The sequence below is a fragment of the Sinocyclocheilus anshuiensis genome, unplaced genomic scaffold (assembly GCF_001515605.1).
Source record: "Sinocyclocheilus anshuiensis isolate Anshui unplaced genomic scaffold, SAMN03320099.WGS_v1.1 scaffold873, whole genome shotgun sequence".
Lineage (NCBI taxonomy): Eukaryota > Metazoa > Chordata > Actinopteri > Cypriniformes > Cyprinidae > Sinocyclocheilus > Sinocyclocheilus anshuiensis.
This window is the reverse complement of record NW_015557103.1, coordinates 123,910-136,886: the sequence shown is the minus strand read 5'-3', so window position 1 is coordinate 136,886 and position 12,977 is coordinate 123,910. Positions and strand designations below refer to the sequence as shown.

The 12,977-nt window shown below is 40.0% G+C and overlaps 1 protein-coding gene across 11 annotated transcripts in view; it reads left to right on the top strand.

Moving 5' to 3' along the window:
- The window catches only part of LOC107677622 (leucine-rich repeat flightless-interacting protein 2-like), a 42,136-nt gene that overhangs the window by 24,915 nt on the left and 4,244 nt on the right, over nt 1-12,977 (top strand). For 5 of the 11 annotated variants that reach the window (XM_016472587.1, XM_016472586.1, XM_016472583.1 and 2 more), the window contains 12 exons: nt 3,082-3,147; nt 4,343-4,387; nt 5,540-5,605; nt 6,584-6,661; nt 6,948-6,977; nt 7,081-7,206; nt 7,293-7,463; nt 8,164-8,256; nt 8,410-8,502; nt 8,765-8,857; nt 9,000-9,144; nt 12,582-12,631. In XM_016472587.1, the coding sequence (XP_016328073.1) occupies nt 3,082-3,147; nt 4,343-4,387; nt 5,540-5,605; nt 6,584-6,661; nt 6,948-6,977; nt 7,081-7,206; nt 7,293-7,463; nt 8,164-8,256; nt 8,410-8,502; nt 8,765-8,857; nt 9,000-9,144; nt 12,582-12,631 (1,056 nt within the window). Of the gene's footprint in view, nt 1-3,081; nt 3,148-4,342; nt 4,388-5,539; nt 5,606-6,583; nt 6,662-6,947; nt 6,978-7,080; nt 7,207-7,292; nt 7,464-8,163; nt 8,257-8,409; nt 8,503-8,764; nt 8,858-8,999; nt 9,145-11,403; nt 11,876-12,581; nt 12,632-12,977 lie in introns of those variants that run through there. The other 6 variants (XM_016472588.1, XM_016472582.1, XM_016472581.1 and 3 more) reach the window with 6 other exon arrangements.

Genomic DNA, 12,977 nt, shown 5'->3' with positions numbered 1-12,977 from the left:
CCTGTGCCTGATAAGCCAGGGTGATGGCATCCACAATCCAGTGGGCCATCCTCTGCTTAGAGATGGCTTTCCCCTTCTGCCGGCCTCCGTAACAGACAAAGAGCTGGTCTGAGGTCCTAAAGCTTTGTGTCTGGTCTACGTACCATCTCAAGGCTTGGACGGGACAAAGCAAAGCTAGGGCAGGGTCTGCCTCCTCTGGGGGCAGCGCTTGCAGGTTCACTACCTGATCCCTGAAGGGGGTAGTAGGAACCTTGGGCACATAGCTGGGCCGGGGCCTCAGGATTACCTGGGAGTCAGCCGGCCCAAACTCTAGGCACGAATCGTCAACCGAAATGTGTGCAGGTCCCCTACCCTCTTGATGGAGGCCAGTGCAAGCAGGAGCAGAGTTTTCATTGATAGAAACTTCAGCTCAACTGACTACAAAGGCCCAAATGGGCCGTGCTGTAGTGTTTTGAGCACTAGAGACAGGTCCCAAGAGGGTACAGAGGGGGGCCGGGGAGGATTTAACCTTCTCTCCCCCCTAAGGAACCTAATGACCAGGTCATGCTTCCCTACCGATTTCCCTTCCACGGTGTCATGGTTAGCAGCAATCGCAGCGACATAGACTTTAAGGGTAGAGGGAGACAGCCTTCTCTTCAACCCTTGCTGCAAAAAGGAAAGCACGACCCTGATCGGGCATCTCCGGGGGTCTTCTCGGCGAGAAGAACACCACTCGACGAGAAGAACACCACTCAAAGAACAGGTTCCACTTCAAGGTAAAACCTCGGGACCACCAGATTCTCCACCCGACCCTCCACTGGGGGAGGGAGAGGTGCATTCACCATCCCCCAACGAGCAGTTCCCTCTCTCTCTGGGTCGCCCGTCCCGGGGCCTCTTGCTCTTCCGCTCACCGCCAGGTTTGACGGGGGCCTGGACAGGCGGGGAGGCCTGCATACGCCCAGCTCTACGGCGCCGCTTGCTCAAAGTTGCTGTGGATGCGGTGCGGGAGTGGGGGTGGACGCACGGGGCAGCCCTCGGCGATGAGCAGGCTGGGGTGCTGAGGCCGGTGGACGGGTGGAGGCAGTAGCTGGACATGTCGGATTGCCTCAGTCTGCTCCTTTGCAGCCAAGAACTGCTGGGCCACATTCTCGACTGCGTCACCGAAGAGGCCGGTCTGGGACACAGGAACCTTGAGGAACCGAACTTGTCGGCGTCCCTCATGTCGCCCAGACACAGCCAGAGATGGCGCCCCTGGACCACAAGTGTGGACATCGCACGACCAGAGAACTCGCAGTGACCTTCATTGCTCGGAGCGCGAGGTCAGTTGCAGTTCAGAGCTCTTTCAGAACTTCATTCTCCACCCGGCCCTCCTCTGGGGGTGGGAGAGGTGCATTCACCATCCCCCAAAGAGCAGTTCCCTCTCTCTCTGGGTCGCCCCTCCCGAGGCCTCTTGCTCCAGCCTGCCTACACCCAGCTCCACGGTGCCGCTTGCTTGAGGCTGCTACGGATGTAGCACGGGAGCGGGGGTGGACGCAGGGGGCCGCCTTCGCCGACGAGCAGGCTGGGCCACTGCAGCCGGTGGACGGGCGGAGGCAGCAGCTACCCGCCGGGGCAGAACTTCGGATTGCCTCAGTCTGTTCCTGCACAGCCGAGAACTGCTGGGCCATGTTCTCGACTGTGTCGCCGAAAAGGTCGGTCTGGGACACAGGGACCTTAAGGAATTGAACTTTGTCGGCGTCCCTCATGTCGACCAGACACAACCAGAGGTGACGCTCCTGGACCACAAGTGTGGACATCACACGACCCTGAGAACTCGCAGTGACCTTCGTCGCTCGGAGCGCGAGATCAGTTGCGGTTCGGAGCTCTTTTAGAACTTCCGGATCGTGACCACCCTCGTGCAGGTCCCTCAGTGCTTTAGCCTGAAGAACCTGCAGTAACGCCATAGTGTGTAAGGCGGAGGCAGCTTCTCCACAGGCCACATAAGCATCGCTGGAAAGACCAGACAAGTACCTACAGACCCGGGAGGGGAGGTACGGTTTGCCCTGCCGGGTGGAGGTGGTATCAGGACACAACTGCATTGCAACCGACCGCTCCACCAGGGGGACCCCCGTATACCTCCTAGCTGCACCACCATTGAGAGTGGTGAGGGAGGAGGAGTTAGCAGGTCGTTTTCCGGCAGAAAAGGGTGCCTTCCACGACCTGGTAAGCCCCCTCATGCACCTCCGGGAAGAATGGCACCGGGGCGCAGCGGGCCACCCCGAAGAACCAATCGTCCAACCTTGAGGGCTCGGGACATGATGGAGATTTCCACTCAAGCCCTACCCACACGGCGGCCTGAGAAAGTATAGCCGTCATTTCTGGATCCGATTCAGGCATTGCTACAGTTCCAGAAGGCAGCAGAGCAGCCGAATCTTCCTCTCCAGAAAGCTCCGGCTCACCCAGCGATCGACATCCGATCATCGGGAGGAGCGCCGAAGGATACTGCTGGTATGCTCCTTGTAGAGGGCCCAACACATTCCTTTGGCAGCTCAGTTGGTTGCGGAGTGCAAGAGGAGCGATGGTCCCCCGAGGGTTGGTTCCCTGGAGGGTTTGCCATCACTGTTACCCTCAGACCACCTGTGCTACTGCCTGAAGTAGCCCCCACCTGACTGCCGCCATGACGAGAACTAGATTGAGGCAGAGGCAATGGAGCTCCGCCCCTTTTGAGGTAACTGAGCTGGGCCCGCAACTCCGAGATGGTCATCTTCCCACAATGAGAACATGACTCATCCACGAACGCCACATCAGCGTGCTTAATGCCCAGACATGTGAGGCAGCGATCGTGACCATCATCCAACACCAGGTAATGACCACATCCAGAAACGCACAGGTGATACGTTGTCTGTAGCAAGACGCAACGTCAAGTTTGCCAGATGCAACACTTTGTAGCTGCATTTTGCACAAAGAGCACTGTCACTGCTTCTTCCCTCTTTAATTCATTCAAACTCTTTCTTGCCAAATCACAATTGTGCAGCAATCTGTCACCTCAGCTATTTTCATGTTTTTTTTGTTTTTTTTTTTCATTTCTCACATTGTCCTTTTGTCCTCCTCTGCTTACCGTAGGGCAACCACATAGATCTCTGCAGCAGCACCAGCAGTCTGCCTACAGCCAGACTACAAAATGGACGGGTCTGTCCCTCTCACAATCCCTAACAATCCCTCTTTATATCTTTCTTTAGAATTAGTTCTGTTCTTCATTGTTTTATTGTATAATCCTTTCTTCATTTTGACTGCTCCTCCTTCCTCAGTCATCTCACAGGAACATTTATTTTCAAACAAATGTCAGCAGATCACAACAGTGGGGTTCTAGATGTGAAAATCCTATTCAAAATTGTAATTATTTATTCTGATTTTAGCTAAATAAATAATAAACAAAAAACAAACAAACAAATAAATAAATAAATTATTTTAATTACTGTATATTCTTAAATACTACATTACCAACAATAGCACCGTGAAATCCACCAATCAGAGAAGTAATTGTTACTGAAACTAGCACTGCATCTTAGGGTGCAGCGACATTAGCAACATTTCAGTGAAATTTCGTAGATAAAACGGGGCAAATTCTCAAATACAGCTGTGAAAATTTGCGAAACAACAGTAAATGTGGCCTTAAATAAATAGAACTCATAATTACAATTAGTGAATCTCAAATCATAGCATGTTGAACATTGTTAAATGTGGCTAGATGATATTCTATTTCTGGTGAATTTTTGTATAATATTTTTATTTTTAATGAATGTAGCTAAATGCTAATACTTTCATGCAAATTCAAATTTTACCAAATTTTTCAAATATTTTAAAATGCAGACTGATTTGATTATAACATTCTCAATATTGTATAGGATGTTAGTACACAGTACACAGTTTAAAAATTTCAATCAAATATTGTACTGTTGTGATTCATCTGGGAGCTGATTTATTTGGTTTAAGGGTTAAAATTCTGTAGTGTAGAAATTTTTAAATGGCTATTGAAAATAGAAATGGAAAATGGAATGAATGGGAAAAAAAATACTTCCAAGGCACCTGCAACAGTGAGCTGTCATTATTGTAGTCTATACAAACTTGTTTTAAAATGTTGTGCTTTACTGGTGTGAATCCCATCAGTCAAAGCACAACATTTTAAAACAAGTTTGTATAGACTACAGAATTTTAACCCTTAAACCAAATAAATCAGCTTGTTGTAACATATATATATATATATATATATATATATATATATATATATAGGAGAGAGATTATTTATTTTACTTGAAGAATGTGTAGTATTGAAATGCAATGTTATGAGCATATATATTTCTTCCTCCTCTCTGTTTGTTTTTAGCCCTCTGCGCTTTTTAGTGAAACCCCCTGTTCAAGAAGTCACAGGGTTTGTTTCCAGTTGTCATCTGCATGCAGCCTTACATGCAGATTGTTTGTTCACATGTTTCATTTTGGTGAATACATGGCACATATATGAATGATCATAAATATATAGTTCATCCAAAAATTACAATTATGTTGTCATTGAAACCATATGACCTTTTTTTGTGTGTGGAATAAAAAAGGAGATATCTAGCAGAATATTCAAGCTGTTCTTTTCTATACAATGAAAGTGAATGAAGAACACGGCTGTCCCTTGTCTCCATTCTTTCCATTTTGAAAAATAAATGCGCTTAACTATATTGAATGTGCTCTTGTGGTGTACCTCATATCTTAATAGTTGAATAAAAAAAAAATTAACTGCAGATAATATTAATGAAATAAAAGACCACTTTCATTACTGTTTCTTAACACAGTTGAGTACACTTTTAAAAGGTGCACTTTGTAACATGAAAATTGCCATTATTACAATGTTTTACTTTAAAGTACAATCATCATGTTTTAATAATATTTTTTCATGCTCTAAAGTACACTTATGCTTTAAAGTACACTAACATATTAAAGCATGTAATGTAAAGTAATTGATTAGAATTTTAACTGTAGCATGATAGTCAATGTTACATTTAAAGTTCAAATATTTAAAAATCTAAATGACAGCTTATAATAAATTTATTAAAATGCAATTAACAAGAAAACATTTTGTTACAATGACTTTCATTGTAGAAAACAGCTGCTTGGACATTCTGCTTGATATCTCTATTTCTAGCTTTATGTTTGGAACACCTTTAGAGCTAAATGGTAACAGAATTATTTTTTTTTGGTTAAACTATCTTATTTAGGGACATGTGTTGTCTGTGTTCAATCCCTCGTGCAACCTGCATGCAGTTTAGTAACCTGATACACAGAATTTCTTTGGTTACACATGTGTTGTCAAGTCTCTTAATCAGACATCTAACACAGCAGTCAGTTCTTTGTTTAGTAATGCCAAAAGTGCTCAGAGTACATCAGAGTGCATTAAGTTTGATGGCTAATGTGTTAACGTTCTGTAAAAATGCAAAGAAGCTTTCTTTTGTTTGTTGTGTTACCCGTGGTTATGTCTGAGAGATATCGAGTGTGTGAGGTGAATGTAGTATGGTGAGGTGTTCTGTTCTGTCTGCAGGGGTCACTGCATGAAGAGAGCTCATACTCTGCCACTAGGCGTTTCAGTGGCTCCAGCGCTAGAGGCGTAAGGCCCGATCTTACCTATCTCTCTGACCGCGGCATGACCTGACACCCAATGCCAGTCTGGGCTTGTTGAGCGTCTTGCATGGTTCTGTTTTCAGACCACAGGCTTGACTAGGTGTTTATTGTGTTTATGTCATGAGGTTTCTCTGAGGAAAGTTTGGGAGCCCCCATTTTACTGTTTTCCCCTAGTAATGAGAGTGGGACTGGTGGTGTATGTACTGTATGTAAAGCATGTTTAATCATCTTGGATTAAATTTATTTCTGTCTTTTGTGTGGTCAAAGTATGGTCGTTTACTAGTCAGACTGACTGACTCTCCTTCACACAGAAACCCGCTAATGCTGTGTGTATGTCAATGTGTTTTGACCTACAGAATGGGCATGGCTTTACACTACTGATCAAAAGATTTTTTGAAATAAACTTATTTTTTCCAGCAAGGATGGATTACATTGATCAAAAGTGACAGTAAAGACATTGATAAGGCTGAAGAAGTGTTCCGTTTAAAAAAAACAAAACCTTTTAACCTTCTGTTTATCATCAAAATCCTGAAAAAATTTATAACAGTTTCCACAAAAACTATTAAGCAGCACAACTGTTTTCAACATTGATAATAATATGAAATGTTACTTGAGCACCTAATCAGCATGTTACAACAATTTCTGAAGGATGATGCTGCTGAAAATTCAACCATCACAGGAATAAATTACATTTTACAATATATTCAATTGTAATAATATTTTACATATTTCTGTTTTTACTGTATCTTTTGATCAAGTCTTGTTGAGCATCACCAAGTAACTTTATTCAAAAACATTTAAAAAATCGTACTAACCCCAGACTTTTGAATGGTAGTGTATATGGTATAGTGTCATTTCTAAAACTTCTTTATACTTGTCAGTTCCAATAATTTTTTTCTTATGCTTTCTTCCTGCTAACATCTACTCGTCATTCAATTTTTCTCTATATCTGCATTCTGGTCAGCCTTCAGACTACAATGGCTTTCTGGGCTCCAGTTCCAGGGCCTCATCTAGGGCGAGTTCAGCCCGTGCCAGTCCAGTGGTGAGCTTCCCTTTCCTATATCTGACCAAGGTTAAGTTCTACATTTTCAAAGTCACGTCTGCCATCTGTGTTGCAAAAACTATCCTGCACTCTTGCTCCTCTGCATATCCTGTTCCTCACACTATCATCAGTATCATGTGGAATTAGCATCAATCTTGTTTGTGCCATGCTCCCTCTAGTGGATAAAAATGGAACAAAATATGGCCCAGTATTGTTTTAGATCCTAAATATATCTGGGTGGTTTTTCAATGTAACTTCTACTGAACACATTTAATTTTTTAAATAGGTGGAGGAAAGGTCAGATTTCCTGGAAAAGGTCAGTAGGATTATTTTTAGGATGCAAAAACACACATCACAGTAGATAAAACCACAACAAAGTGATCCACCAAACCAAGTAAGCATTTAAACTACATCCTCAGGGGTCCAGGACAGCCTCCACCCTCTCTGCTGCAACTCTGGCATCTCTGGGTGGAGGTTTATCACGAAGAGGAAGCTGTGATACCTCGATTTCAGCTGACACTGAGGCCTCCATACGGGAAATGAAGGTAATTTTGAAGGTTTATTCATAATACTGTATCATAATGGCCATGATCTGTATGTAATTTCCTCATTTTCGTTTGTTTACTCTCAGGACTCCCTGGTGGAGGTGGAGGAGAAGTACCGTAAGGCAATGGTGTCCAATGCTCAGCTGGACAATGAGAAGACAAACCTAATGTATCAGGTGGACACACTGAGAGACACTCTGATGGAGCTGGAGGAACTTCTGTGTGAGACACGCAGAGAGTGTGAGGAGAAAACCAGAGTAAGGACTGTCAAGTGGTGAAATCACTTAAAAAAGGAAAATCCTATAGAATAATTGACCCTTTTACAAATACATTTTTATTTTTCTTAAAAAAAATTGTTATAGTCATCATCCAAAATTTAGAGTATATTAAAAAATTTGATTAATTATTGAAAAAATTAAATCAAAACTTTTCACAAAAACAGTTATGGTGAGTCAAAATTCCTTGATGCACAGGGATCATTTTGACCCCCTTTTGTTGATAAAATACTCCAAAAATCACAATTCGACCTGGTTTGTGCATTCTAGCGTTAAGACTAATCATAACTGAACTATGTGGCAGCTCAACTATGTGGTAAGTTTTATGTTATGGTATGAAAAAACAGTATTTCATAAACAGTTGGGGGGGTTCAATACTAACTTGCTTAGCAGAGGAGGGCACACAAAGATATAAACAATCAATATACACATAGAAGTAATGTGAGCATCACACAAGGATAGGTAGACTGTTAATATACTAGAAATAATCTGAACTGCACACAGTCATAAAGATGATCATTATGAAGTCAAGAGTATGTCCTTTACTTCTAAGAAATCGTAGAATGACAACTGTTCAAATAACTGTGAAAGTGAGTACTAATGATTAGGAATTCAAACTAAATTTTTTAGTGCAATCAAATTCATCAATTACGGGTATTTTTTTCATTCTAATTTTTGTTAGGACTTAGAGCGAGAGCGTCATGCCCACAATGTCCTGAAGTTCCAGTTTGAGGAGATGAAGGAAACACTGAGGCAGAGTGAAGAGTTGCTGACGGTGAGCATCTCCAGTAAATGACAGAGTACTCAAAGCTCTTCTGACTCTTTGTCTTCCTGACATAGATGGATTCTGTGTTCTCTCACATTTTCCTCTTAATTCTCTTTGACCTGTCCATCTGTTTTCCTCTGCTTGACCTCGGCCGGGGCTTAGGAAGCCCAACAGTCTCGTGGGAAGCAGGCGGACTATTTTAGAGAGATCGCTGACTTGCAAGAAACATTGGAATGGAAAGATAAAAAGATCCGGGTACAATTACCTTCCATGGCCATTTTCCATTAATCATATCACAACTATTCTTTCTTTTGTATTTTAACACTTTTTAAAAATCTTTTTATTCCCTAAATAGTCTTTAGCTTGTGTAACTTATTAACCTAATAACTTGTTAAACAACTGAATGCTTGATACTGTGTCACATGACCCTTGTAGTCTTTCCAAACCGTATGTGTTCCCTTTACTCCTTTGTTCTTCCCTTTCTTGATTGTTGGCTTTTGCGGACGGCCACATTAAGGCCTTAGAGAGGCAGAAGAAATATTCAGACATTATCCATGATGAACGGGAGGCACTCAGGGACGAGGTTTGCCGGCTTAGGGATGCTCTGAAGGTAGAGATATAGAAGGAATACTGGCAATCACAGCAAAGATATAGAAGTCATTATATTAGCATATTTATTTTTTTACTTCAAAGGACCATAATAAAGTGATGGAATAAATGGAAGATTGACATCAGATTGTATTCTTTCACAGAAACATGGCATTGTGCTGGGATCTGAGGTGACCACCAATGGGGAGGTAGCAGACGGGACGATTGATGGGCATGCTGATGTGGAAGCAGCCTCCCGATTGAATCAAGACTCTCACATGTCCATTATGAGTGGAGACAGCATGTTAGGTAAGACAAACGGTTGCAAGAATTTTGTAACTCATAATCGAAGCATTTTAAACAAATCCGCTATTGCAGCTGATTTATATGCAACTTAATTGTAGTCAAATGATGACTATTTTGCAATTTTACAAAATTACAATTTAACTTTTATGGTGTTTTGTTGCTGCACATTTGCAATGTTTTATTTAATTGTAGAAACCATTACAAATATGCTGCAAGAAAAGCAAAAACTAAATTAAAACATTTAGTGAAAACTTAAAATAAATGAGACAAAACTAAGTGAAAATGAAAAAAAATTGTGTTAAATTAAATAAGGATAAAATAACTAAATAAAAAAAAATAACTGGAAAATACTGAAACTAACTGAAAAAGCAATCTCCAAAACTAGCTAAGATGAAATAAAAATGTCCACAAATTAATTTTATAGTCAGTTTTAGATACATGGTATTATACAACTTGAATCCAGCTGCACTGAACATGAAAATGCCACTATAAGTGCCACTAAAAAGTCTAGACTGTACTGAAAAAAAAATGCTATTAAACATCTTTAAATTATTCCAGTTAACATTAACTCAGTTAACAGCACAAACATATACAAATAAAATAAAATAAATTAAAAAAATATAGAAAAGTCTGAAAAAACACCTCTAAAACTTACAATGATAGAGTGAAAAATAATAAAAATGAAAAACTAAATAAAAATGCAAAACTGTAATAACTGTATAGATTAGAAGATCTAACATTAAATGAAAACGTTTTTGTTTCCAGTGCTCTTTGTAAATATTAAACTTGCTATTGTTTTTGATTAAATGTTGCTTGCTTCATTCCATTCTCAATATACCCAGAAATGTACATTTTTAGTTGTCAACAACAACAGAATCAATCTTTTTGTTATCCACATCTGAGGGTATCTCTGCTGGAATTATCTCTCCACTGATCAGCCTTTAATTCGATCAAGATCAACCATTTGCTTAACAAAATCAATCCAATTATTCTCAGTGCCATTCTGTTTTAATGGAATCGTAATTGTGATTCGCTCTTTGAATCCAATCAAGTGGTATTTTCCATCTGGCGTCTCATCTCATTGTCAGTAATGTTGCAGACAGAGCTTCAGAACGGCACATCAAGCACAGAGTCAGAGATTACTCAAAACTATGGTGAGACTGCACAGTTCAAGATGGTGGAGATAAATCTTTTTGGTGTCTTTCCTTTGTTAATCTATTAAATGAGGAACTGTATACTGAATGCATCCCCCAAAAAATAAGTTAAAAGAGAGGCTCTTTGTAAATATTAAACTTGCTATTGTTTTTGATTAAATGTTGCTTGCTTCATTCCATTCTCAATATACCCAGAAATGTACATTTTTAGTTGTCAACAACAACAGAATCAATCTCTTTGTTATCCACATCTGAGGGTATCTCTGCTGGAATTATCTCTCCACTGATCAGCCTTTCCTTTGTTAATCTATTAAATGAGGAAATGTATACTGAATGCATCCCCCAAAAAATAAGTTAAAAGAGAGAGGGCTACAAGCTCTTAGGCACAGAAACTGGACTGTTTGCAATCTGAAGTGATCCCAGAAATGTTCTCAGAATGTCAGAATGAAGGAGAACAGTGATCTGAAGGTGTCAAAACCCATTACTGGGGTCAATTATAGTATAAGAAATGTGGAGATAACAGACATTCAGAGGCCAAACAAAGATCTGTCCATCTGAGAATGAAGTCAGCACATTTAGTACACAAACGTTAACAAACTCTTATAAATGGGGAAATTCAGACACAGGAGAATCTTAATCTAAATCCTAACAAAGATAATTAAGTACATTTCTAGCTAACACAAGGTACAACGACCCTAAATTAATCAGAAATGGCAGTTCTCGGTAAAAGGTCAATGTACGTGGAGGAGGATTCCAACTCTCAATATTCAAAAAATCACAAGTCCAAATCTACTGACTGCTGATTTAACACCTCACAGGTAAAGTGCACACCAATTAATGTGAAGAACCTATAACTGCTGTTAAAACCAAACCAAACAGGTCAGAGGATGAAAGATACATTGATTCAAGTGCAGAAACTTCACCAAATGTGCCACTATAATCATTTAAACTTTAGAATCAGATAATATCTGAAATTACAGTATATGAACCACAGACCGGTTAAGCAGAGAAAAATAACTGCATAGAAATCAATGCTGGCATTAAAACCTCTAAAGATCTATGTTTGAACCCACAAAGTCTAATAAAGTGGATATTTTTATAACCACAGGAGACAATGATGCACAATCCAGGAGCCAGCAAAAGACAGAGGCTGAGCCAGAGTTACAGTTCGTGGAGGACACATATAGCATGCCAGTAGAGCACAAGGGCACAGCGTTCCTTCTCGATAGTTGTGAGGAAGCTGTTGCATTGGATGCTGCTCTTTTAGTGCCGGATGATGTAAATATGCATACCAGTAAACAGTATGTCACTGTGAGTGGACTGAGTGTAGAAAATGAAACACAGACATTCTTTAAGATCAAGCTTAAGATAAAGAGGATCTTTAGCTGCTTTGATTCATAATTTTTCACAGACTCATTTTGATTTGCTGATGTTTACGACAATGTTATTTTGATTTTTTTTTCTCAAGAATTTGATCTTATGATGTAATGTTGCATACGTACTTTAAATTTTCAGTGCAAATGAGACTAATCAAGACTTGTTTTGGGCATGCAAAAGCTGTTCATTTCTTTCAATGTTCTGAAATTAAAAAGCTTGATTTAAAAAAAAAAAAAACATTTTCTCATGGTAGACATATGCAATGCTATATGCGTAAAAATCCAAATGCATATACATTTAAATGCATTCATGCACTCATGTTTACCAATGCTGTAATTGTCGTCATACTTGTAATCACCACAAATAAAAAGCAAATATCAAAAACGTTTCATACACGTACAAATGTAATAATAATCATGATAATAATGATGATGATAATAATAATAATAATAACAACAACCCCATATACACATTTTCTATTTATACACAATGATATATTAATAATAAATAAAATATTATTAACATTTAAACATTTTTAATTAATTACATGATATCATTAAATTAATTAAATAATAAAACTGTAAAAAGACATTATAAAATGGCTATAAAAATTAAAACATTGTTTATTTCCTTATCATTTCTTATGACCACAGCAATCTACTTTGCAATCCAGCCATGCATTAGACAGATATTTATGGTCATGTTAATTGCACGTTAACTGCATTTTTTATAATTCATTGTAATAAATTAAAATGTTAAATTGACTGCTCCAATTTGTATACTTTGTGCTGCAAAATAAATTGTTTTGTTTTTAGTGCCTACATTGTCTCATTGTATGATATATTGCCCACTTTTTTTAATGAGGTTCATGTGCTGTACTGTACCTTTTTTTTTATTTGTAACTTTCAGAGATCAGATTGAGGAAACTGGTGGAAGAGAGAGAGTGTTTGCTCGACCAGGTGAGTTCCCTTTCAAGGGAACTTCGAACTGCGTCCTCTAGGGGTCGCTATGGGGAACGCCTTGTCGTGACCCGTGTCTGAAGCATACATTGAAAAAACACCAACAACACGTTGGCCGGCGACAGCCATGACGTAACTACCGGGGCTCGATCTCTATTCATATAATTATGGCGAGCACTAGCAAAGCGTTTAGAGGATGTGTGCATCCGTGTCGTCGTTATTTAACATCTGATGACACACATGATCCATGCGTTGTTTGTTTGGGTGAAGAGCATGCACACGATGTCCCCGAGGGGGCAATTGGCGTGCACTGCGAGCGTTTTCCAATGAAAAAGCTCCGCTCTCG